The following is a 27,161-nucleotide window of genomic DNA, read 5'->3' on the forward strand; positions in this document are numbered from 1 at the left end:
TTGCCATGCCCTCCTCCAGGGGATCTTCCCGATCCAGGGATCAAACCCATGTCTATTGTGTCTCCTGCATTGGCAGGAGGATTCTTTACCACTTGTGCCGCCTGGGAAGTTCTGTTTTGGGAAGTCCATTTAGGGCAGAAAGAGTCATAAACCAGAGAGGTTCCAAATCATGCCGCTCGGCTACTCTAAAGCTGCCTGCCACCCTCAAGGCAAGTTCAAGCTCTTTACACAGCATTGAAGGCCTCCCTTTCTCATCCCCATGTCCCCACAAGCTGGTAAGAGAGTCTGACAGGTAAACAGGCTCCAATTCCACAATGTGTTTCTGGAGACACAAAGAGCTGTAGGAACATGGAGGCATAGACCAGCCTGACTTGGGAGACAGGGAAGGCAGGACATCTAGGCTGACACCGGAAGGACCAGCAGAAGTGGCTCAGGCCAGGGCTGGTAGATTTGAGTGGTGGGAGCAGGGAGGAGGGCGTTCCTGGCAGATGGAACAGCAGGAACAAAGGCCTGGAGGTTGAGATGTGCTGAGGAAACAGTTCTGTACGTCTGGAGAGGCCAGCAAAGAGTAGACTGGGAACAGCCTTGGAGGCTGGACTGGGGGCCTGGCCTGGAGGGTGACAGAGAGCCTGGGAAAGGTTTAACTGGGTGTGGGGGGCGGGTGACATGAACAGGTTGGGGGTGGTGATGAGAGAGGGAACAGGGAGAGCAAGAAGGGGGCCAGTGTGGGCTTCCGGGGCGGGACAGAAGGCACCGGTGGGCTCTAGATTTAGAAGTGACAGGCTGATGTGGTAATTGAGGGGACAAGAAGGTGAGAGAAGGAAGACTCCTGGAGGGTGGGGGGCTGCCTGGGGGTGAGCAGGACTGGGTTGGGAATCAAGGGGTCGGTTTAGACCCTGCTGGAGTTACAAACAGGCCTCTTCCTCCAGGCCTGAGGGCATACCACACCTGGCAGCTGTGGGGAAGTGCGGGCTGGGGGACACACACCAGCTTCGGTGTCACCCCTGCCAGAAAGCTCCAAGGAGGGTAGGGGAGCCTGCTGGTGAGGCATCAGACCATGTCCCAGGCCAACTTTCCCCCTTCTTCTCCTTCTTCCCCCAACTTCTGGGGTTTTCTGTCCATGGGAGGGAGAGGAATGACTTGGCATGGTCCCAGTGGCTTGGGGTCAAGGGGGAGGCCGTGCCAGACAAGGGGGTGCTCCTAGGATTCCAGTCTTCTTGCTTCTCTACTCTCACTTCCCTGGGCCACTACTCACGGAACTCCCCTCCCCTGCCGGCAGCGCATCCTCCGTCCACTGACGGTCCAGCCCCAGGACCCAGAGTGAAGGGAGCAAGCCAGGGGCACCCACAAATTCAGAAGGACCAGGCCCTGCAGGGCAGGGACTGGTGGACCCAGGGAGCCTCCCCAAGGCAGGGTGATGGGAAGGACCCAGTGAGCCGTGTGAGTGTGTGAGCACGAGGGGGTACTGCAGGATCAAACGTGCACACCTGGACCCAGCCACCTAATAAGAGATTGGTAGACACTCCCAGTAGATGCAGACAAGTGTGTACATACCCAGCGCTAGTCACACACACACATCCACACACACATACCCTCCCTAATAGGGTCCCAATACAGCTCAGCAACTACTAGATACATATGAGCAAGTTATTCAGTTTCTTTGTTCCTTAGTTTTCCCATCTGTAAAATGGGAGCAATGATAGTGTTTTTCCCCCTTCATGGATATGCTATGAGGACTGAATGATAATTAGCTGTAAAGTGCCTGTAATAGTGCCTGACACACAGCAAGTGCTCAATAATTGCCCCCTGGTGTAGGTGTGTCCACAGATTTCAATTGCTCTGTCTGAAAAAATCATATGGCTCCTTTAACCACAGTTCAAAGACAGAAGAACTGGGGGACATTAGGGGTGCCATCATAATGTTCAGTTCAGTCGCTCAGTCATGTCTGACTCTTTGCGACCCCATGAATCGCAGCACGCCAGGCCTCCCTGTCCATCGCCAGCTCCCGGAGTTCACTCAGATTCACATCCATCGAGTCAGTGATGCCATCCAGCCACCTCATCCTCTGTCGTCCCCTTCTCCTCCTGCCCCCAATCCCTCCCAGCATCAGAGTCTTTTCCAATGAGTCAACTCTTTGATGAGGTGGCCAAAGTACTGGAGTTTCAGCTTTAGCATCATTCCTTCCAAAGAAATCCCAGGGCTGATCTCCTTCAGAATGGACTGGTTGGATCTCCTTGCAGTCCAAGGGACTCTCAAGAGTCTTCTCCAACACCACAGTTCAAAAGCATCAATTCTTTGGCGCTCAGCCTTCTTCACAGTCCAACTCTCACATCCATACATGACCACTGGAAAAACCATAGCCTTGACTAGACGGACCTTCGTTGGCAAAGTAATGTCTCTGCTTTTGAATATGCTATCTAGGTTGGTCATAACTTTCCTTCCAAGGAGTAAGTGTCTTTTAATTTCATGGCTGCAGTCACCATCTGCAGTGATTTTGGAGCCCCAAAAAAATAAAGTCTGACACTGTTTCCCCATCTATTTTCCATGAAGTGACAGGACCAGATGCCATGATCTTCGTTTTCTGAATGTTGAGCTTTAACCCAACCTTTTCACTCTCCTCTTTCACTTTCATCAGGAGGCTCTTAAGCTCCTCTTCACTTTCTGCCATAAGGGTGGTGTCATCTGCATATCTAAGGTTATTGATATTTCTCCCGGCAATCTTGATTCCAGCTTGTGCTTCTTCCAGCCCAGCGTTTCTCATGATGTACTCTGCATATAAGTTAAATAAGCAGGGTGACAATATACAGCCTTGACGTACTCCTTTTCCTATTTGGAACCAGTCTGTTGTTCCATGTCTAGTTCTAACTGTTGCTTCCTGACCTGCATATAGGTTTCTCAAGAGGCAGGTCAGGTGGTCTGGTATTCCCATCTCTTTAAGAATTTTCCACAATAAACTATGAGGCTTTTCCACTTTGAAATAATTTTCTTGGGCCTGTGTCTGCCTAGAAGGGGTGGCAGGCAGAGCTTTGTGATGTTCTGAATCTCTGGCCTTCCCTGAGGGTCTCAGGGAAGCTGTCATCCAAGCCCCTCCCACACTTTACCTGCAGTCCCTCCTTTTGGATTTTAGTTGTACGCCCTCTGGTCCCCCTGGACCCCAGTTCCCAGCCCAGCTTGCCCAGGCCCTGGGAAAACCATTCCAAGAACAGGAAGCTACTTGGCAGGGGAACACCAGCTCTGTTACTGGAGAATAGTGGCATCCACACATCCCTCCTCCCTCTGCCCCAGCCCTTGGGCTTCCTTTCCCATCAGCCCAGATTCCTCATCTGGAGATGGCATTGCCCACTGGAGCCTCTCCTGAGGTGGCCTTGCCCGTCCCTACTGTCCCTGAGCTGACTCTTCTGACTCTGGAGGTCTTGACCAGGGCCCAGGGCACCAGGCAATCAGAGGGCCAGGCCTCACCCCCCCCAAGTAGCCTTGCTGAGCTTCCCTCTGTGCTCAAGTTCACTCACATCCTTTCTCTCCCTCAGGGCTCTGGACCATCCTCTGGGTTCCTGAGTAGTTTTATAGGACCTTTGGACCGTCCTCTGGGGTCATGAGTGGATCCCTGCTTTACAGAGGAAGAAACTGAGGATCAGAGAGGGGAAACACCTTGCCTGAGGCCACACAGAGAGTGAGGATGGAGCCAGGACCTGTTCCCAGTACTGTGGGTCTCCCTCCAGACTGTGCCCTCATGCCTAGAGTGAGCTTTCCAGCTGCCAGAGTCAGGGTCTAAGGGGTTATGTAGGCAGAGGGATTCCAATAGCCAGCACTGTCAGCAAGTGAGGCCCAAAGTGGGGAGTTTTGCAATAGTTCAGGCAGTACAGAGATGAGAGATGACCGCACCACACTGACTGGGTCTGCAGAGCTCCAGGCACAGGCTCCTTCTCTTATCAGGAACTTGGCTTCATCCTGTGATCTGGCCCCTAAGGACACCCCACCCCACTTGTCATGCATCTTTGTAGCCCAGTCATGAACCAGATGGAGCCTCATTTCAGTTCAGTTCAATCACTCAGTCGTTTCTGACTCTTTGTAGCCCCATGGACTGTAGCACACCAGGCTTCCCCATCTTGATAGAGCCTCACTTTTCTCTCAAAAAACAGAGGGTGCGGGGTGACCCAGGAGAAGATCACCTAGCATTACATGTCAGAATCTCAGGTTCTTACCCCTAAGATAATGTTTTCCCAGGGCCACCTGACTGACCCAGCACCCTACTCAATGTTCCCTGTGCCCCATGTGGGCATTGGATGGAATCCACTTGAGTCCTAGGTGCTCCAGTTAGAAGTCTGGCCTGGCATTACTCCCACTCATATGGCCCAGGTGAAAGGTTGTTTCTTCCCCAGGGAGAGGTGGCACGAATGGAGCCAGCTATTGGCAGGACTGGTCCTTAAGGCCCACACAGAGCTGGCCAAGTTGCTGCACAGCTGGGCTGGGGATTCTACATGTGACTGACCTCCAGGCCTGCTGGGCAGGTGGACTCACAGTCTCATCTGCCTTTTCCACCACCCACTTCCCTTGTCCTCCACACTCACACTCCCTTCCACCTCCCAGCTTGGCCCTTCCTTTCAGTAACTCATGCTTAGTACAAACAGATAAACTAACCTTGTCAGAGCCTGGGAAGCAGAAACAAGTGGCTGTGTCGCTTCCCTCAAACCAGGCTCCATACTCCTATTGATGTGGCCACACATGGACCACAGGGGAGGCCAGCAGTGTGAAGTAATGAGATGGGGAATATGATCCAGAAAGAGAAACATGGCCCAGGCCAGATGAAACTGCTGGTAACCCATACTTCCCTGATCTTGCCTTCCCTGTTCCCTCCCATACCTGACTCTTTAAACCCCACAATGATAGTACATTCTCCATAATGTTGGCTAAAGAAAACATAGAAACTACGGAAAATTTAAAGGAGAAAGAAGGAAAAAAAAAATCAAGGTCACTGATGACTCTGCAAATCAGAGCCAACCACAGACTCCATTCTGGCATCAATCCTTCCTGTTACTTTAGACATCTCTGGAGTATTTTGGTATGTACTTTCCATGGTCATATTCAATACACAATTTCAGATTCTACCTTTTTCAAGTTATTAAACCACATCAGCTTTTCCCCAAGGACTAATGATGACAGCTGACAGTGGGTTTTCCCTGTTTGAATTGTTTTGCCTACATGAACACATTTAACCCTCACTACAACTCGGTAAGTACTATTATTGAGCAAAATGTACAGATGGAGAAACTGGAGTCCAGAAGAGTCACACAGCTTGTAAGTGGCAATGCTGGGATTCAAGCCCAGTAGCCTGGCTCATAACCAGTGCTAAATCATCGGCTACTCTAGAGTCTCATGGAACATGATATTACTGACCGTGTAGCATAAATTATATTCTGTAGGTGTAACATCCTTCTTCACCCATCCCCTACAGTCTTACTGGGGTGAGGCTGTTGTCAACAAGGCTATAGGACACTCATCCTGTAAACAATTTTTTGTGTATTTTGGATGGTCTCCCAGACCAAATTTCTCGGTCAAAGGATAGGGTAGTTTTGTTTTGTTTTGAATATTTATTTGGTTACCCCGGGTCCCTGACCACCATCACCCAGTTCTGGACTTCCACATCATGACTGCTTCCAGACCCACATGGTCCTGGCTGAGAAAGTCAGCATGTGTGAGAAGGGTTAGGGAGTGCCCGTAAAAGACTGCACAAACCAGAGGGGAGCCTCTGTGTATGTCTGGAGGGGAAGCGGGGAGTGAGGCCTTTAAATCCACAGGGAGGAAACCTGGGGACAAAGAACTAAGCACTCAGGGGTTCCACTCCAACCTTAGTACCTACTGGTGCTACTGGTGCTCAGTGCTTGACTCACACTACCTCAACTTTAAGCCCATTGCACAGATGAGCATACTGCAAAGGGGTTACAGGCTGGTCAGTTTTTGAAGAGCCAAGATCATTGACAGTGACTTATCACCCCAAGGCAGAGATAAGGCTGTGGGCTGATGGGAGAGCTGGTTACAATTTCTCCCACCCTCTCACCTTCTATTGATGATTAAAAGAAGATAAAGTTCGTACTGCCCAGCTCGCCGCAGACTCACCTGCTATCTGACATCTGCAGGGTGGACATCATCCCAGACTGTGGCAGGAGCTGGCTGGCTGGAGAATGAATTGGATTCTGTGTTTAAGCCTCACCCTCCTTCTGGTGGTGCAGACAGCCTGGGGTAAGCCCCCACCCTTCCCTGGTTCAAGAGGGACATAGGCCATAGGGACAGGCCCCCAATTCAACCTCTCCTGGGCATAGCAGGGTAGGGACATTTAGAGATCCGGGTGGATGGGGGTGGTGGGCAGCTGGGAGCATGGACATTTATATTTACATTTTTATAAAATATATCTTATAATTTACATAACTTTATGTTTATGACTATATACTTATATTCTTTATACAACTAATACTATTTAAAATTCTTATTATGTTAGTATATATATATATATATATATTAGTATATGTGTGTGTGTGTAAAATCATCATGTAACCACCAACCAGATAAAGATCTAGAACATTTCAGGACTTCTCTGGTGGTCCAGTGGTTAAGACTCTGTGCAACAATGCTGTGGGGTGGGTTCCATTCCTGGTCAGGGAACTAAGATCTCACATAACATGAGGCAAGGCAAAAAAAACAAAAAAAGATCTAGAACATTTCCAACATCTGACATGTACCTTCCCAGTCATATCCTCAAAATAACCACCACCATTCTGATGGCTATCATAATTTACTTTTGCCCATATTAACACATTAATTTTTTTTTCTTGGTTACATGCAGGAACTTAGCTCCCCGGCTAGGGATCAAACCTGAGCCCTCTGCAGTGGAAGTGCAAAGTCTTAACCACTGGACCGCCAGGGAAGTCCCCACATTAAAAAATTTTTTTAACTTGAAACTTTGCTAAAACAACTTTTGGCATTCTGGCACATTGTCTGTTAGTCTTTTCATTGCATATTTGTATATAGTTGTGATATAAGCGCTTAAACAATTTTATTCTTTTTTTTTTTCACTTAAGGTCATGCATAAACAGTTTATAACTTGAGTTCATAATTACACTTACTTTTCCTGATCCCCAGATACAAATAATGCTTCTTGTCCTCACTATGGCAAGTATGACTGTGATTCATAAAGTCTTTATTTTAATGCATTTCTGACTATTTTCATAAGGGTGGACCAAGAGTGGAATTACTGAGTCAAAGCATGTGAACATTTTATGGCTCTTATACATTTTGCCAAATTATTTTTTCAAGGTGGTGTATCAATTTATCTTCCACCAACAGCATATGAGAGTGTCCTTCTCATTGCATCTTTGCCAGAATTGGGTGCTATCATTTTTAAATATTTCTCTTTTTTTGGATGTGGACCATTTTTCAAGTCTTTACTGAATCTGTTACAATATTGCTCCTGTTTCATCTTTTTGGTTTTTTGACTGCGAGGCATGTGGGACCTTAGTTCCTTGACCAGGGATGGAACAACACCTCCCTGCATTGGAAGCACAGAGTCTTAACCACTGAACTGCCAGGGAAGTCGAGGTGCTATTGTTTTTATTAGGTAGAAATTGTAACTCTTGGTTTTAATTAGTGTTTTATGACTTCTAAAAACATGGAATATTGTTTTCATAAGTGCTTACGTATTGCCTCGGGGTAGCAGAGTTAGGACCGGGAGCACTCCTCGTCAGCTCTGATTCAGGGGTTTAGAGCACTCTGTCACATGCTTAGGTGCTCCCAGAGGCTGGAGTGAGGACAGCAAAACATTATTGTTTAAAGCAGAGCTCTGATGTGAGACAGTCTGTGTCACCTCGGACAAGTTATATACCCCTTTGAACCTCCATTTCCACATTTGTGTAGTAGGAAAACCAAAACAGTTACCTTATAAATTTTTTTAGGCAGATGAGGTGAGATAGCATAAAAGTATTTGGCAGAGTGCCAAGCTATAATAAAAGATCAGTCAGTCATAGTCATCAGCTATTCAATCATGAGTGGACCCAGAATTTAGGGCAAATCTGAGTAATACGATAGATCTTGACCTCCTGGCTCTGTCCTGTGAGATCTCAAGCTGGTCACTAACCATGTCTGGGCCTCAAGGCCCCACCCTGCTCCTCCAAGGGCCATTGAGAAGCCTACATGAGAGGACCATGTGAAAGGGCCTTGTAAGTTGCAAGGGATGACGCACACACACACAGAGGAGGTGTGAGATGGTCCCTTGCCCCCACTGGCATACCTCCATGTTTGAAGGATCACTATTGCAGCCAGTTCTTTGTGCCCAGATATTGCTCATGTAAAACCTGGGTACGTGGGCAGAGAGGCCACCTGCAGCTGGGGTGTGAGGGTGTGTTCTTATCACACCAATTGTTGTTCAGTTGCTCAGTCATGTCCAACTCATTTCCATCCCTCTTTGCTGCCTGACTGCAGCACGCCAGGCTCCTCTGTCCTCCGCTGTCTCTCAGAGTTTGCTCAAATTCATGTCCATTGAGTCAGCGATGCTATTTAACCACCTCATCCTCTGCCACCCGCTTCTCCTATTGCTTTTAGTCTTTACTAGCATCAGGTCTTTTCTAATGAGTCAGCTCTTCGCATCAGGTGACCAAAAGTATTGGAGCTTCAGCTTCAGCATCAGTCCTTCCAATGAACATTCAGGGTTGATTTCCTTTAGGATTGACTGGTTTGATCTCCTTGCAGTCCAAGGGATTCTCAAGAGTCTTCTCCAGCTCCACAGCTCGAAAGCATCAATTCTTTGGCATTCAGCTGTATCAATGCTATTTGAAAAATGAGTTGCAGCAAAATCTCCTAGAAGGGGTTGAAAATCTAATTTCCTGATGCCACCTGAGATTATCTTTCAGAGGATGTAGAATGGGACCTAGGAATCTGAATTTCCTGATGATTTCTCCAGATGATTCTAATGCCCAATCAAGTTTGATGATATTTTGATTAGATTTGCTTTCTGTCATTTTGTAGGGTGAGCCCCCAGGGAACCAGGGCACAGAAAAATTCAGCTTTTTGTTTTGTTTTTTGACCATGTGGCTTGTGAGATCTTAGTTCCCCAGCCAGGGACTGAGCCTGGGCCCTTGGCAGTAAGAGTGCAGAGTTCTAGCCACTGGACCATCAGGAAATTCCTGAAAAATTTAGTTTTGATAAAGGGGGAGGAGGAGAAAGAAATGACAGGGGTGCTTCAGGAAGGGGAAAAACAAACAAAGAAACATAGCTTTGATACCTTAAATCAAATACACTAGACAAAATTCCTAAGAGGAACACAAAAGAAGTAGGCAATGACACAAGTGAAAAGTTTCAAGCTGGTGCTGTGGCAGATGGGTCAAGGTGTTTCTGGTGTCCAGGGTGACCCTTCTCTTCTCTTTCTAGGTGCCTTGCACACCAAGGAGCCTCTAGCAGATACCAAATATGGGACACTCCGAGGAAAGCAGATACACGTGGGGAAGACGCCCATCAATGTCTTCCTAGGAGTTCCCTTCTCCAAACCTCCTGTGGGTGCCCGCAGATTCGCTGCCCCAGAACCCCCAGAGCCCTGGGAAGGAATCAGAGATGCTACCACCTACGCCCCTGTGTAAGAACCAGAGGACTGTGGGCTGGCTAGTGGGCAGATCCCAAGCAAGGCGGTGAACCCATGCCCGCTTCTGGGCCAGGGTTTGAACAACTCACTGAAGAGTGCACTGTGTGGCCACAGGCAAGCCTGGGGACCATTCTGGGCCTATTTCCAAACCTATATAATGAAGTAGCTGGTCTAGATGGTATTTAAGGCACTGATAAGGCTGTTTTTTATTCTCTTATGGGAAGGCTCCAGGCAAAGAGGAGGTGCATACTGACTGTGCCCCCAGGACCTGCTGGGGAGCTGAGTTTCCCTAAATGTGTGTGAGGAACAGTACACACACAGAGAGAACCCTGAGCTCTTCCCTCTTCCTTGGTGCTTGAACCTAAAAAGCCCACATGTCACCCCCAGCCCTTCACTGCAGAATATAGGGAAACCTGGACTCAGTTGCAGTTTCAATGTCCCGGGGTCTTAATGCAACCCCTAGCTGGGCCTGAATCACATGAGCATGTTGGGACAATGACTGCCCTTTGAAGCACTGGGCTTGGCAGTTTACCAAGAACAAGTATATTTACTGTTCACTCAGACCATTGAGTAACACACTGTCCAGAACATTCTATGATGAACATTAACACTGTTCAGCATCGGTTGGATAAATTACTGGATTTAGAAAAATGTCTACTATGAGAACCTGGGTGTCAGGTGATATAAAAAACTACAACTACTTGGGTATCTAGTTGTTAAAAGACAGGATGTCCACTGTTAGAACATGACTGACTGTTACTGGAACACTGGGGTGTTGGTTGTTAAACTACTGGCCATCACTGAGAGAAGCCTAGGCATTCTGAACATTGTGTGACTGTTATTCGGAACTCCATGGATCAGGTGACAGAACATGGAAAAACCGTTGTTGGAACACTGAGGATCAGGAGTTTTGAGATTGGGGTGTCCCTTGCATAAACATCTGGGTGTCAGTTGTGGGAATATTGGCCACTGGCTGTTTGGAACACAGAGTGTCAGGTGTACGAATTTGTGGATAACTTAGAACAGATTATGGGGTGGTAATTAAGGGGAGAACAGGGAGAAAGAAAGGTCTGGCAGAGATGGTGGCTTTGGCCAGGGTAGTTACAGTGGAGGTGGGTGGGAGTAGTCAGGCTCCAGATTTATTTTGAAGGTAACATTGACAGGATTTTCTGGAGAATTGGATGTGAGTCACAAGGAAAGAAGAATAATCAAGGATAATGACTAGTTTGGGGGCAGAGTAGCAAGGTGAATAGAGGCACAATTTACCTAAATGGAGAAGACTAGGGCAAGAGCAGGTTTGGGCAAAACAAGAGTTCATTTTGGGGTATGTTAAGTTTGGCATGTCTAATAGATATCCATGTGGAGATGTGGAATAGATGGTTTGGACAAAGGGAGCTGGAAGGAGACTAGTCATCAGAATGTCGGTGGTGTGAAGCCCTAGGCCTGAAGGACATCAGCTCAGGAAAGAAAAATCAGACTGAAAAGAGAAATGAGGATTGAGGCCTGGGGCATTCTCCTACTTAGGCCAGAAAGAAGAGAAGGAGTCACCCATGAGGTGGCAGGAAAACCAGGAGAGTGGGATTGCAGAAGCCTAGAGAAGGAAGTCAGGTAGCAGAGGATGAGATGGTTGGATGGCATCACCGACTCAATGGGCATGAATTTGAACAAACTTCGGGAGACAGTGGAGGTACTGTAGTCCACAGGGTCGCAAAGAATAAGACATGACTTGGTGACTGAACCACAACAGAGAAGGAAAGCTCTGAAGAAGCAGAGAATGGTCAACCATACAGAGGGGCTACCAGGGCAAGTTAGATGATGGGAGAGATTTAGCAAGATGGAAGTCATTGGTGACTTTGACAGGAATGGCTTTAGTGGCAGGTTGGAGACAGAAGCCTCAAATGCTTATAACCCCAGTTCTAGGCTCTAAGAGCCCTGGCCTTCCTGCTGGGATGCTGGATGTGATTTATTGGACAGCATAAAGAAAGCTGAGCACTGAAGAATTGAAGCTTTTGAACTGTGGTGTTGGAGAAGACTCTTGAGAGTCCCTTGGACTGCAAGTAGATCCAACCATTCCATCCTAAAGGAAATCAGTCCTGAGTATTCATTGGAAGGACTTATGCTGAAGCTGAAACTCCAATACTTTAGCCACCTGATGTGAAGAACCAACTCATTGGGAAAGACCCTGATGCTGGGAAAGATTGAAGGTGGGAGGAGAAGGGGACGACAGAGGACGAGATGGTTGGATGGCATCACTGACTCAATGGACATGAGTGTGAGTAAATTCCAGAAGTTGGTGATGGACAGGGAGGCCTGGCATGCTGCAGTCCATGGGGTTGCAGAGTTGGATACGACTGAGTTCCTGAACTGAACTGATCCTAACACCAACATTAGCTGCTGCTGAGAAGTCAAGCAAAGACAATCTATATAGAGAGAGACAAGTTGCCTACTGGTGATCTTGGACAAGGTGGTAGGTGTGGAGGGAAAGAAAACCTATTGAAATGTTTGGCCTTGAGGGGAAGAGAGAGATATATTAGTTGCTGGAGAAGGTGGGTAGTAGAGGATAGGTTTGGACCAAGGTATGTTGAAGCACTGTGGGGAAGGACTGAAAAGGAACAGGTGATGATCTAGGGTTAGGGAGGTGGAGATGAATTACACCTACAAAAACTCACATACACATAGTGAATACAGGCTGGGACAAGAGAAGGGAACAGAGGAGTAGGTAGACAGGATTCCTGCATCCAGTCAAATGCGCCCAGCCCCATCTGTTATAAGAATAGCCATCTCCAGGGCTGGGCCGGCATGGAGGAAAAGCAAGATGGCCTGACAGCCCAAGACCTATACAGTGCATAGGCACAGGGCCAAGTGCCAGGAATCAGATGAACACATCTCTATCCCTACCCTTTGGAAGCAAAAACAACCAATCAAAATTACTCCAGGCCAGTATTGTAGTTAGTGGTATATAGAGGTTTGGGAAGCCCAGAGGGGAAAGTGCCCAGCAGAGACACACATAAGCTGGACCTTAAATGTGAGTAGGAGCTTGCTGGGCAGAGGAGAAGGCATTTGGTAGAGAGAATAGAGGCATGGAAGCTAGGAGGTGGGAGGCAAGAGGTCCTCTGTATTTGGAGCAAAGAGTGACTGGGAGGAAATGACTAGATGGGAAGGAGAGCCTAGGTCAGTGTGGGTGAACTTAGACTTTATCCTGGGGGCAGAAGGAACCAGGGAAGGTAATAAGGAGGGGAGTGACATGGTCAGATTTGTGTTGTCTGTCAATCTTTCCAGCCAGGGAGTGGAGGATGAGTTGGAGGGGAGGTGAAGAGGCAGGGGCAGAGTCCTGGCCAGGGTGATGGTGGCTTTCACAGGGCAGCAGCCTTGAAGTGAACACAGGGGGCCTACTCAAAAGCTGTTTTGGAGTCAGAATAGAGACTGAGGGGAGGACAGGGCAGGTAAGAAAGGAGGTGCTCAGGGCATCCAGGTTTCTAGCTTGACAGCATCAACAGGTCTCCAACAGGAGCAGGGAACTGCTTCCTTCCTTGGGAGGAGGCACACCAAGGCGCAAGGCAGGGAATGCCAACCTGCCTCTCACCCCTGGACCTAATGTTAGTGGAGACTGCTAGGATAAGGAGACACACACACACACACACACACACACACACACACACTGCCTAAATTTTGTTTTGGGTTCTAGTCCCTCACTACTGGAACCTGGGTTGAAACCAATCTCCCCAATATCACCACGGTGCCAGACCCCAACTCACATCGTGTTCACAGGTGCCTCCAGGAGTCCTGGGGGCAGGTCACTTCCATGTATTTCAACACACACAAACGATATAAATGGCTGCACTTCAGTGAGGACTGTCTGTACCTGAATGTGCACGCGCCAGTGCGAGCGCGCGGGGACCCTCTGCAGCCCGTGAGTACTCAGCCTTCAACCACCCACCATCCCACTCAAGCACCCCACTGTCCCGCTCAGGCCTCAGCCCTTCTCGCCCAGGTGATGATCTGGTTCCCAGGAGGCGCCTTCCTCGTGGGTTCCGCTTCCACGTACGATGGCTCCGAATTGGCTGCCCGGGAGAAAGTGGTGGTCGTGGTTCTGCAGCACAGGCTTGGCATCTTGGGCTTCCTCAGGTGGGCGGGACCGGAAACCCGCGCCTGGGGTCAGGGGCGGGGCCTCCTCGGCACTCGGGCTAAGGGCGGAGGAGGTGAGGATTGGGTGGAGGAAAGGGGCGTGGTCTGTGGGGGCGTGTCCTCGTGAGGGGCGTGGCAGGTCTAATGCTTGGAGCAGACAGGTAGGTGCTCGCTACCGCTCAATGGGGGCGGCGCCCAATTATAAGGAAGGAGATGCGGTGGTTAGACCCAGTCTCTGAGGGACAGGGCGGAACAAGGCGCGGGGCTCCTGACCCTGATGGTGAGCCCCGCGCTCTCAGCACTGGCGACAGCCAAGCGCGCGGGAACTGGGCCCTGCTGGACCAGATTTTGGCTCTGCGCTGGGTGCAGAAGAACATCGAAGCCTTCGGTGGAGACCCAGGCTGCGTGACTTTGTTCGGCCAGTCATCAGGGGCCATGTGCATCTCGGGACTGGTGAGTGCAATGCCCAGATAGACCTAAGCACAGTCGCAGAGCCGCGTGGCCCACGGGTTCTGCACATATACTTGTGCAGATTTGGGTATACAAGAACATTCCAATCCACAGACCTGCCCTCACCACTGCCATGGGTACCACCCCTCACAGCCAAGGATATCTGTTCCATTCAGGGAGGAAACCAAGCCAGCCCAGAAAGGGCAATGCTAAGTCTATGAATGTGGTGGGCCAGAAAGATCATCCAGCACTTCTTGCCTCTCCACATTCCCCCAGAGGTCTATGCCCGAAACAGAGACCACTATGTGCCCTCTGGGCAGGGTTGGGGCCACAGATCAGGCATAGGAGTCAGGCCTAGGTTAGAAACTGGGCTTTGCCCCTGACTTCTGGGGTACTGCTGACCTAGAGTTTGAGGGTAGGTCAGGTGCCCTGTAAGGGTCATGTGGCTGGGCAGTCAGAGGGGACCACATCACACAGGACCTCATGGGCCACAGTAATAACACTCAAACACTTGAGCACATTCCGTGTGCCAGTCACTTTTCTAAGCACTTTACAGGTATTCATTCACTGAATTACCTCAACAATCCAAAAAGAGGAGTATTCCCTTTCTGCACACTACAAAAAGAGAAGTGTTCTCCACTCTACAGAGGAAGAAAGTGAGGCCCAGAGAAGTTAAGCAAATTTATTGAAAATGCATTGGAGAGCAGGCAAAGATTTTAAGCAGGGGAGTGACACAATCAGATGTGCCTTTAGAGTTGGCTCTGTCTGCTGGATCTGGGTTAAAATGAAGCACAAACAGAGGCTTGGAGTCCACCTTGGGGTGAGGGATGTTATATCTAATGGGGGCTAGTTCTGAAAAAGAAGCAGGAAGGATGGACAGTAGAGGAGCGATGCAGGAGGCCAAATAGTCAGGACAGGGCCAATTGCAGCATGCAGATGACCGGAGGAGAGAGGGAAGGCCCAGGTGGATGGTGTGGGTAAGGGACAACACCCAGATGGGGAGTGGCTGGAGCGAGTTTGGGGCACATGAAGTCTGAGGTGCCCAGGGGATAGGATGGGGGTCCCCTATATGGTTGTTCTCTCCAACCTGGGTAGCAGGGGAAAGCTAAGAGCTATCAGTGCAGGTAATTGGGGTCATGGGAACCATAGGGTTCCCTTCCCATATTCCTAGCCCAGTAGCAGAGGGGAGGCCCTTTTGGTTTGTTACAACAGCAGAACCACTGCAACAGCACCAGATGCCCTGGGGGACCCCTGGGGCCATTCCACAGACCAGGACATGGATGCCCAGAGAGTAGAAGGCACAGGCTTTAGATTTAGGACTCCAACCCAGAACTCCTGTCTCCCTTCTTGCTTCTGCCCTCTCTGGGCCCCTTCAAGCAGCCCAGCCAGGCCAGAAAGGCAGCCCAAACTGCCCAAGTGGTCCCCATTTGTGCATGTCATGGCTGCCATTCCCCCTACCCCTGCAGATGACATCACCCCTAGCCCGGGGTCTCTTCCATCGGGCCATTTCCCAGAGTGGCACTGCAGTATTCCAAATCTTCATCACTCCTGATCCACTGAAGGTGGCCAAGGTGAGTGTCTCCTCTCTCCTAAGGTTCAGCAAGGGAGGCAGGATGGGCACACACTCAAGCACCTCTTCTCTTCACAGAAGATTGCCCAGCTGGCAGGCTGCAATCACAACAGCACAAAGATTCTGGTAGACTGCCTGAGAACACTATCGGGGGCTGAGGTGATGCGTGTTTCCCAGAAGATGGTAGGTAGAACTTCCTTCCGGCCTCTGACCCAGCTGCCTGCATCCTTCTGACCTGGTACCCAACCGCCCCAGGCACCATGCCTCAGAAGATTCCCTTTAGTCCCATCCTCTTCTCTTCCCACAGAGATTCTTCAAACTGCACTCCCAGGAAGACCCTCAAAAGGTGAGCAGGCCCCATTCTGTCTGAACATCTCCTGTAAGCCAGACACTTAGGATACTCAGGCCAAAATTCCTTCACAGGGCTGATATTCCACTGTGGCCAGACAATAAACACTATAAATAAATGAATTAGTCACTTCTTTAGGAGGTGATAAGTTAATGGAAACAAAAGGAGGAGAGTCAGGAGGTTGGGCATGTTGGGAGGGGTAGGATTTTAAATAGAAGGAAAAGAGAAGTCTTAGCAAAGATTTTCAAGAGATGAGAGAATGTGCTATGTGAATACCTCTTGGTGTCAGCTGAGGGGTGGGAGATGGGGGAATCCTGAGTCTGAGTAGCCTGGTCCTGCCTGTGGCTGGTCCTCTCTCACACCAGGTTGACTGAGCCCCAGCCTTTTCCCAGTCAAAGCGCATATAGCTAGAGTAATTTCTGGAACTTGCTGAGCTGGTGTCTTAGACCAACGGGGTCCTAGGAGGGTAAGTGAGAGGATTGGCTGGAAACCCCCTTGCCTTATAGGTTGTGTGGTTCATGAGCCCCGTGGTGGACGGTGTAGTGTTCCAGGACAACCCTATTGTGCTTCTGACTCAAGGGCAGATTGCACCTGTGCCTTACCTTTTGGGTGTCAACAATCTGGAGTTCAACTGGCTCTTGCCTTTTGTAAGTGAAGAGGAGGGATGCCCATCACAGTAGGGGTAGGAGAGGATGCCTCTTGAGCAGTGCTGGGTACCAGGTCAGATCCCAGAGGTCTCTCTGGGGATGCCCAAGAGCTTGGGAGCCTCCTGCAGTCCCTGTGCAGTGAGAACTGTACAGGAATGATGAGAGGGAGAGAAGTGTAGTCTCTTGGAGGTTTGGGGGCCCCAAATCTTTAGCTCATAGTGTGAATGGGTCCTCATATCCATTCGTTCCCCTCCAGGTGGCTGTACATCCTGGGTCCCTCCCTTGCTCCCTGGGTGGATCCGGGCAGATGCCCGAGCACAGGAGGGCCCTCCCAGCCCCCACTGGAGCTCCAAACGAAGTTAGTGAAGGAGAGGTTGGGAGCAGGAGTGCGGGAAAAGGTCATGGGTACTTCTGCTCTGAGAAGAGCCTTGGGGCCTGATGTAGCACAGCTGGAATCCTTCCTAATGTTTGGGCCTGGCCTACACCTGGGCCCTTGCTTTGTGGAGCAGATCATGAAGCTCCCGATGAGCCATCTGAGGAAAGAAACCATCGCCAAGCTGCTCTGGAGTACCAGCACCCTGTTGGTGAGAGGCCGTGCTGTCACGTCTGCTCTGTTTGGTTGGACAAGGCAGCCTCCCTATTTTTACCTAGTAGCTGCTCTTCACAAAGGGCCCCCAGCCTGGACAGAGATGTTCCTTGGGGGGGCATGGGGTTTTGCATGGGATAGGTGGCTGCTGCTGGGCAAGGCTCTCCAGACTTCCTCTGGGACACAGCAGGCAGTTCTCATGCAGCTAAAACACTGGGGTAAGAATTGTCAAAGGGGGAGACCTTCCTAGGAGGCTCCTCATCCCCCCACACCCAGGCCAAAAACTCCTGGGGGTGCCAAGCCTAGATTCAAGTCACTGGTGTGCCTGCCTCTGACCCAGCTGGCACCCCACACCTCAGGGTGGGTGTGACTTCCCCACCTAGAATGTCACCAAGGAGCAGTTACCACTGGTGATGGAGGAGTACCTGCGTGATGTGGATGACCATGACCAGAAGATGCTACAAAAACATGTGATGGACCTAGCGGCGGATGCTACCTTTGTGTACTCCACACTGAAGGCTGCCCGCTACCACCACAGTATGTGGGGTCCTCAAGAGTGGCCACACCCTGTCCACTGGTGCTGCTTGCCACTGGGCTGACCAATCACTCACTCACCCTCTCTGTACCTCTGGGCTGATGTAGAATTCCAAGTGGCCACAGAAGAGGCAGCATACTGTCAACTGCAGAGAAGAGAGGCTGTTCCTTAGGGCTGAGGAGGGCAAGGCCAAGGCCAAGGCCAGCCCAGAGGAAACAGCCTAGGGTGGTCAGGGAAGGTCTCCTGGCTGCAAGGACAGGCCTCTATAGGGGTATCTTGGAGATCCTTCCCAGGCTGACTCAGGCTTGGGCAACACATGGGTGAGAGGTTAAAGGAGGGGCTGGAGAAGGTAGACACTGAAGAACCTTAAGTGCCAAATAGAGAGAGGAGAGGTTCAGTGGAAGGAAGAGGAAGGCTTACCACAATCCCATGAACTGTTTTCCCGTCCCTAGTCTGCAGATGAGGATTTGCAGCTCTGAGAAGTTGGGTGTCTTGCCCCAGGTCGCATGGCTAATGAGTAGTGTAGGTAGGATTCGAATCTGCTCCCTGGGTTCTGAAGCCCAGGCTCTTTCCCCTGCTTGATGCAGGTGGGTGGGATGTGTGGGGTGGATGAGAAGCCCGGGCTGAGACTTTTTCAGCAGCCCTCACTGGGTTCCTTGTTCCTAGATGCTGGCTTCCCTGTCTACCTGTACGAGTTTGAGCACTACGCTCCTGGCGCTATCGTAAAACCCCGCACTGATGGGGCAGACCACGGAGATGAGATTGGCTTCATCTTCGGAAGTCCTTTCTCCAAAGGTGCCGAAGCCCCACGTGACTCCCCGCTGGGTGTCTAATCTCTCCATCTTTGTGTTCTGACCCCTGGCTGACCACAGGGAGTTAGCTAGCAAATTCTTAATCTGGAATGCTGTCCCAAATGAAAGCCTCCCAGCATGGAAGCAGCGGGGTGGGATGTCCCCACCCCATGCTCTGTTCTAAACACCACCTTCCATTCTGCCTCCAGGCCATTCCTCAAGCAAGGAGAAGGCACTGAGCCTCCAGATGATGAAATACTGGGCCAACTTCGCTCGCACAGGGTGAGTCTGATCCCCCAACACGTGCGGGTGGTCTTCCTACCAGCGCTAGACCCAATGGTCAGCTGTTTCAGATATTTGTCCTTGTGTGTCCCATAGAAAAGGCACCTGGGCCTAAATGTCCCTAGAATGTACCTCTCTTTGTCCCATGACCATATCCTTCATTCACTCAAGCATTCCGCAGTCACTGCCAATGCATTTTTATGTGGCCAGTTCAATACTGGGAGCTGGAATTCAAGGGTATCATAGACATGATCCCCATCTGCCAGCGGCCTGTTAATGGTTAACGAAAATATTAAATTACCATCTGGCATGATGAGAATTGTGTTGGGGGAGCAGAAGGCACTATGAGAGCATAGAGGAGGTGTCTAACCGACCTGGGGTGGGCAGGGGTGGCTTCCTGGCAGAGATGACTTCTCAGCTGAGCTTTGGCTAGTCTTGCAACTAGTTTCCATCTCCACGTTCTCTCTCCTTTCTCTCCATCCTCCTGATGACGCTCAAGGGATCTTTCTGAAATATCATTTGACCAAATCACCTACTTAAAACTTCATGGCTTCCCTTTGTTCCCAGGTAAAGTCCCATCCCCTTCACTTGGAACAGAAGTCTTCAAAATCCTTCCTGTTTCATCTCCTCTCCACACCTATTCTCTTGACACACTGTATATTTTCACCTAACCCTGTACCTGTGCTTTCTTCCAAAAGCCCTGGGCTTTCATACCTCCAACCCTTTGCACATACAGTTTCCTCTGCCTCGAAGTCCCCTCCCACCACACTTTTCCTTCTCTTTCTTAAAGATCTGTCTAAATATCATCTCTGTAAGGCCTTCTTGAACCCTACCTCCCAAAGGGAAAGTGAATGAGGGAAAAGTAACAGAAGGAGGCAAGATGAAGATGAGCTCAAATAATCCTCTCTCCTTCCTCCCGGGCAGAAACCCCAATGGTGGGAAGCTGCCCTACTGGCCACGCTACAACAAGGATGAGAAGTACCTGCAGCTGGATTTAACCACAAGGGTGGGTGTGATGCTCAGGGAGGAGAAGATGGCCTTTTGGGAGAGGCTGCATCAGAATTAAGGACCTGAAAAGCCAGACAATTCTGAGGGTGGCTCTGCAGGAAGGAGCCTTAGGGATTGTCCCACCACTCAGGCCTTGGGAAGACTGGCCATGGACATATCTGGGACAAGCATCCGGCCCTCCCCAGTCCAGGTCCTGCAGAGGGTCCCTATTCCTTACATGACAGAACCTTAGCCTGTTTGGGGCCCAGAATCACCCTCTTCAGCCTGACATCCCATAATGTCCAGCTATCTCACTGACCATTGGATTAGTCCAGGCCCTTTCTGCCGGATTCTGCCCAGCTACCCAGACTCAGAATAAATGCTTCTCTTCCTTCTCCAAATCCTCCCACCCATCAAAGTCAACTTCAAGCCACTTCTTATGGGAAGTCCACCCAGATTGCCACTGCCCCACCATTGCAAACAGTTTGCCATTCGTCATTCATCCTGCTCAACCTTATGCCTTTTCACATTGAACTGAGGCCTTGGGCAGGTTCTATGTTATAAGGAGTGATGCTTTGACAGCTGGGGATCTTCTCCCCTTTCCATACCGATTTTTCCCAGGGCCCCTTCAAAGCCTGGCCACAGAGACAGTCCTTAATAAAGACACGTTGACTTGCCCTGAATTTGTGTCCATCTGTGAAACAGTTGGGTGAAGTGGATGGTTTCTTGATTTGAGTCCTTGGAGGGAGGGAGCACTCTGGCTTCTCTCTGCTGGGCTGAGCCTGCGCTGCTCACTCAGTCAAGGAGAGCTGCTGCAAAGTTGCCTGGGCTGCAGAACACCTGGCTTTTTTTTTCACTGTCTCGAGTGCACCTCTCAGGACATCCACACGCCATGCTCACTTGTCCACTGGGTGAGGTCTTGGTGCTGCATTCAGACTCCTCACTCTCTGGTCTCTCTTGCAACCTGGGCATACCGCCACTGATCCCACAGGTTTTTTGTTTTATTTGGGAATTTTTTGTGGATTTTTTTATTTTTGGAAAATATACACAACATGCAATTTACCATTTTAACCATTTTAATTTCGGTGACATTAAGTACATTTATATTATCATCATCATCATCCATCTCCAGAATTTTTTCATCATCCCAAACTGAAACTCAGCGTCCATTTAACAATAGCTTCCTATGCACCCAAACCCTGCTACCCACTATTCTACTTCCTAGCCTATGATTTTGAGTATTTCAGGAGCTTCGTGTGAATGGAATCATACAGTATTTGTCCTTTCGTGTCTGGCTTTTTTCCTTTGCGTGTCTTCACATATTGTAGCATATTTCAGAATTTTATTCCTGTTTAAGACTGAATTATGTTCCATTGTATGTACATACCACATTCTGTTTCTCTATTTATCTGTGGATGGACATTTGGGTTGTTACTACCTCTTGGCTGTTGTGAAAAATGCTTCGAACATGAGTGTCGTGTCCCACAGGTTTTGTGCCATAAACTATAATGTCAATTGGATTCTTTATTCCTAGAGGGTTTCCTTAGTGTCTGAGACAACTGGAGGCTGCAAAGCCCCATGGGGTGAGGGACACCCAATCCTCCATACCCTCACGTCTAAGCCCCCAACACAAAGGGATGGTTGGAGGAGGGAGAAGAGCCCCTTTCAGGTAAACATTAATCTTCACGACAATGCTGGCACATAGATTTTATTATCCCATTTCTACAGACAAGTAAACTGAGACAAGAGACATAAAAGTCCTTGCTCAAGGTCATGAGCTAGTGGTGGCAGAGTGGGAATTTGATCCAGGCCTGTCTGACTCACCCTGCCACCTCTATCCAGACCTGGAACAACCCCTGAGAGAAGGTGGCCCCCAGAGGAGGTGTGACAGCTCCAATTTCAGGGGAGGAATAGCCAGAAGTCCCTGCCTACCTCTAACCAGGGAACAGGTGACTAAATAGCCATTTCTCAGTGAGAGCCTGAGTGAGGACTAGGAGCTCAGCCCCCTGGAGGGCAGTCCTGGGCAACCGATACAGAAATCAGCAGATGCTGGCTGCGGTCTAGCTGGGCTTCACACACACACACACACACACAAAGGATGCCTATATGGGACACCCTGCCCTGGGGATCCAGAGGCCTGACCTCAGGCTGGTTCAGGCCTGCTTCTGAGGCTCCCTCATTTCTTCCCTCCTCAGGCTTCTCATGCAGGGCTGGGAAGGGAGTTTATGGAAACAGCCACCCACCCATAGGGTATTCTCTTCCAAATCAGAGGGAGAGCAGCTGAACCAGAGCCAGGGCTCAGCCAGCTGCAGGAGCTGTGAGGATTATAAAGGAATTCCGAGAACCCTGGCACCTTCTCTAAGAACTCAAGCCAGCAAGAACTCTGATGGGCAACCTGGATGGTGGGCTGGGCCCCTGCCTCCCATAGTCCCTGCCTCACATCCTCCCTTCTTGTCTGCTCTTTGCAGATGTCACTGCTGGATGAAGGGGTTGGAGAAGGCAACGGACTGCCCTGTCTCCATCCTGTCTTCATGCCTTCGCTGGCATCCCCCGATGGCCACCCAGAGTCCTTCCTAAATCCCCTGTCGCAGGGAGCCCTTCTCAGAACTGATTAGATCTTGGTGAAGACCCCAGGGCGCTTCTGTGGCTTTTCCCCACCTTCACCTCGGCTCGCCCGGGCCACTGTGAGCACAAAGGCGCACCGCTGCAAAGCTGGCCTGGGAACGGCGCTCACAGGCGGGGTTCAGTTGGCCCCTTCCTCTCCTCCACCACCACCAGCTCCCTACCCCCAAGGCAGCAATTACCGGCAGAGGCGGCCGGGGAAGGGCCAATTAGTGCGGGAGTCGCAGCCCCTCGGCTGTGCCCGCGCTGACCGCAGCCCCCGCAGCGCCGCCGCCGCCGCTCGCCCGCCGCCGCCCTCCCTGCCCGGCAGACAGCGCCAGCCGCCTGGGAGCCCCGGGGGACGCGCCGTCCGGCCTCCCGCCAACTGCAGTGATGGATCCAGCAGCCTGGCGTGGGGCCAGAGCCCAGGCGGACGAGAGGGCGCCGGGAGCTGCAACTTGCTGCCGCTGGGTGGTGGGGGCGAGCGAAATGGGGCCTCCCTCCCTGTGAAGACTCCTGCGACCCCGACGGCTCACGCCTGGCGCCTGCCTTCAGACGCCAGGCAGGCAGGCTGCAGGGGCGCAGTGGTGGGAGGGGGTAAGAGGAGGGGTTCTTCTTACAGCCTCACGGTCCTCAGCCTTGGAGACCTCCAAGGCTTCTTCCTAGGGTGGCCAAGCCCAGAGCAGTTCCCTGTTGGCGGCCTTAGCAGGGCCTGGCTTGAGAAACCCTGGGCTTGCACTTGATAAAGCTCCCCCCGCAGGCAAGGTGGGCAGACAGGTGGGTGGGCAGTGCGGGACCAAAGGAACCTTTTCACTGATAAGCCAATTCACGGACTTCCTCCCCTAGGTCCTGGCCCTGCGCAACCTGCCTTGCTCACCTATAGGCTTTGAGACCCAAGGGGGTTCATGTACTCTGGGAGCCCACAGGCTGCCTAGACAGAAGCTCCAGGGACTTGGCTGGGATCCCAAGCTTATGAAAACTCTGAGGTCCAGGGAGGCTTCAGGTGAAGGAAAGAGGTGGTATGGCCACTTCAAGGCTTCACCTTCCCCAGCCGACTCCTTTCTAGCCCAGATTGGACACACTGGGGCCCTGCGGTGGGGGGTGGGGCGGACCTATGCCCAGGACACAGTCTGGATGAGGCTGGGGAACAGAAGCAGCAGGGGAGAAGGGTTTAGTGGAAAGGCTCACAAATGGGGTTCACCAGAGATCTGCTGTACAAAACTCCCATTTCCTGTGCCACACAGGGCCGGGTAAGAGGTGCTGGGACCTCTGACCAGTCCTGCAGGCAGTGTCCTGGGGTTCAGAATGGCCTTATTTCTATGTCCCCACGGTTTCCCAAGTGGTGCTAGTGGTAAAGAGTCAGCCTGTCCATGTAGAAGACGTTAAGGATGTGCAGGTTCAGTCCCTGAGTCGGGAAGATCCCCTGGAGGAAGGCATGCCAACCCACCTCAGTACTCTTGCCTGGAGAATTCCATGGAGAGAGGAGCCTGGCAGACTACAGTCCATAGGGTCACAAAGAGTCAGCAACTTAGCACGCATGCATGCACACCACTCAGGTCTGGTCTTAGTAGGGAAGGGCTGGAAGCCTGCCTTGTGCCCTAGAACCTCACTCAGAACCTGCTGGACCAGACTTCCTGTGAAGCAGAAGGGATCACTTCTAAGGGAATGAGAATTCCCCCTTTCTACATACCAAGGTGATTAGCTGTATGGAGAGAGGGTGGGGGAAGACTGTGAGAAAGTGGGTGTGGGGATTGAGTAAAGAAGAGAGACCATGACAGATATACCACCTTGGGTCCTTTGTGGAATGAGGTGACAATGCATTAAATTAAAGCATGAGAGGACTTCCCTGGTGGTTCAGTGGCTAAAACTCTGTGCTCCCTATGCAGGATGCCTGGGTTCAGTCCTGGTCAGGGAACTAGATCCCACATGCCCTAGCTAAGAGGTCGCATGCTGCAACTAAAGATCCTGCCTGCCACAACGGAGACAGAAGCTCCTGCTACAACTAAGACCTGGCACAGCCAAGTAAGTAAATAAATGAATGAAAAAAAAAAAAGGAAGATATGGAGATAGGTGACAAAGACAGTGGAACCGTCTGCCAAGAAACTTAGAGGGTGGAGAAAAGAAACAGAAGCAGGCGCACATGCACCCAGACAAGCAAATGGACAGCGAGCCAGGGCAGTGCTGGGGGCTGTCCTGGAGAAGGGCACTACCTGGGCACTTAGAAGGGGGCAGAGAGCAAAGGATTTGTTTCTCATCCCAGTTGTCTGACCGCTGAGACCCTTTGGGACATGACAGAAGGGTCACCTGGAAAGGCTGTGGGAGCACAGAGATGAACCTATCTTGGGCTGGGTTGGGGTGTTGGGGAAGGCTTCCAGGAGGAGCACCTGAAAGGACCAGTAGGAAAGAGTGGAGGGATGGAGGTGGAGAGGTAAGGGGAGGAACCCAGGCCCGGAGGCAGGAATTAGCCTCTTCCATCCCAGCAGCTGTGCATCAGCGTGGCCCACACAGGAAGATTAAAAGAGGAACCAGGCCCAGAGCTGGAGCACCAGGCCTGTAAGCCTGGGAGGGAACACGGCCCCTACCCTGAGGTACTGGAGAGCCGTGGGAAGGACAGGCACTGGTTAGGCCTATCTTCCAGAAGGAGCAACTGGAGGAGGAGAAGGGAGAAGTAGGGAAGCCAGGGAAAGGTGGTGCAGAACTGGAAGTGAGTCCTTCAGAGAACAGAGCAAACAACTTCATAAAGCAGATGGGCAAGACTTGGTGACAGAGGAGGGGAGGGGTGGTGGAAGTTGAGAGAGACTCCTAGGTGGGATGAGAAACAGATCCTTTGCTCTCTGCCCTCTTCTAAGTGCCCAGGTAGTGCCCTGCTCCAGGACACCCCCCAGCACTGCCCTGGCTCTCTGTCCATTTGCTTGGGCCAAGGCAGGAGGTCAGCTCTGAGCATCCACGCGCTGCCATCCACAGGTGGCAGCCCAGGCTGCCAAGGCTCTGAGCCTTGGCTCAGAGCTCTCCCACCCAGCCTTGGAACTCACATGCAGCCACCCTAGGGCCTGGGCCCAGGAAAAGGCCCAAGAGAGTGTCCAGCCCAGGTTGGGGGCACAGCCCAGAAGGCCAGGTGTTACTGGGGGAGCTCCTCCCCTCTGACCCCCCTCGCCAGAAGCTAATCAAGGTAGTACTGTAGCCTCCTGCCGCTGACCTCTGTCGTTGCAATGATAGCTCCATGGCCATGAGGGGTTGAGTTTGGGCCTCTTTGTGGAGCAAATCAGAAGGGGAGGAAGGCCCATTGGAACCCTGAAAGAACTCAGAAGCTAAGAGCAGACAGCCTCACAGAACAGAGCTCAACCTGTCTCTTTTAGGCAGAGTTTGGGAGCTGTGTGTTCCTCTCTGGGCCTGTCCTCTGTGTGTGTCCTCAGGCAGGCCGCTGCTTATCTGGGCCTGGTTTCTACTCTCCAGTGCACTGGGAGCAATCTCTGGGGTAGGACACTGCTCTAGCCTCCCTCTCCTCCAGCTACGGTCCAGGACTCCTGTGTACTCTCAGCCTATTCATCCACAGGTGCTATGGAGGAGCACACCCATGACCTCTCCAAGGAGTCACTGGGTGATCATTATGTATCTTCTACTGTGAAGGAGCAAGGACCCTTTGAAAGGGGAGCCTGAAGGTGGAAGAAAAGCCTTTCAGGAAATTAGCCCCAGTGGCAGGAAAATTCATCAAAAGCTGGCAGAAGTGCTGGCTGCTGATTCATGTCTCTTACCTAAGGAACAGCTCTTTTGGGCTGAGGGCAGGACTGGTAGCTTCCAGAGTCTTCCAAAGACCCCAGACCCAAAACTTCAAAACACTGGACCTTTTACTGGGATTTTCAGCATCTGGTGGGGGGAGGGGCACCATCATCCGTTTTTTGGTTCCTGAATCATGGGATTCTACAGTACTAGGAAAAGCTGCTGATAGATAGTGGCCTTGAGTTTGAGTACAACTGCTGTATGATCTCAGACACTCAGGTGACCTCTCTGATCCTCTCTGCCAGAAGGAATTCTGACCTTGCCTACCTTCTAGGTGACCAATACATCTATAATATTCAGTGCATGTGTGCTAAGTCTCTTCAGTTGTGTCCGATTCTTTGCGACCATATGGACTGTAGCCCATCAGGCTCCCCTGTCCATGGGATTCTCCAGGCAAGAATACTGGAGTGGGTTGCCATGCTTTCCTCCAAGGGATCTTCCCGACCTAGGGATTGAACCCAGGTTTAAATGGCACCCCACTCCAGTACTCTTGCCTGGAAAATCCCATGGACGGAGGAGCCTGGTAGGCTATAGTCCATGGGGTCTCAAAGAGTTGGACGCTTTCACTTTCACTGAGCAATTTCACTTTCACTTTCCTGAATTGCAGCCAGATTCTTTACCACCTGAGCTGCAAAGGAAGCCCATAATGCTCAGTACACCTGGGAAAAGAATAATTTTTCATGAAGAGTGAGGATGGAACCATATCAGAACAATTCTCGGTAGAGGGACCATCCAGCAGGAAAACAGTCTGGATGTGGAACTCATTATTATGGTGGCACTTACCTCCCTCCCACTGCCAGGTATTACGGCAGGCAGAAGAGCTGTTGCAGGACACCCCT

At 50.9% G+C, this 27,161-nt stretch overlaps 1 protein-coding gene across 1 annotated transcript; it reads left to right on the top strand.

Annotated features, from left to right (window-relative positions):
• The first annotated feature begins 13,390 nt into the window (after positions 1–13,390).
• CES4A (carboxylesterase 4A) lies at positions 13,391–21,387 on the top strand. Its single transcript, XM_055551569.1, has 11 exons — positions 13,391–13,747; positions 14,047–14,200; positions 15,664–15,768; positions 15,846–15,950; positions 16,075–16,113; positions 16,623–16,763; positions 17,273–17,347; positions 17,733–17,886; positions 18,551–18,679; positions 18,885–18,957; positions 19,882–21,387. The coding sequence occupies exons 1-11, from the start codon at positions 13,425–13,427 to the stop codon at positions 20,021–20,023; spliced, it is 1,440 nt and encodes a 479-aa protein (XP_055407544.1). The 5' UTR covers positions 13,391–13,424; the 3' UTR covers positions 20,024–21,387.
• Positions 21,388–27,161: the final 5,774 nt, after the last annotated feature.

Source organism: Bubalus kerabau, chromosome 17 (assembly GCF_029407905.1).
Source record: "Bubalus kerabau isolate K-KA32 ecotype Philippines breed swamp buffalo chromosome 17, PCC_UOA_SB_1v2, whole genome shotgun sequence".
NCBI lineage: Eukaryota > Metazoa > Chordata > Mammalia > Artiodactyla > Bovidae > Bubalus > Bubalus kerabau.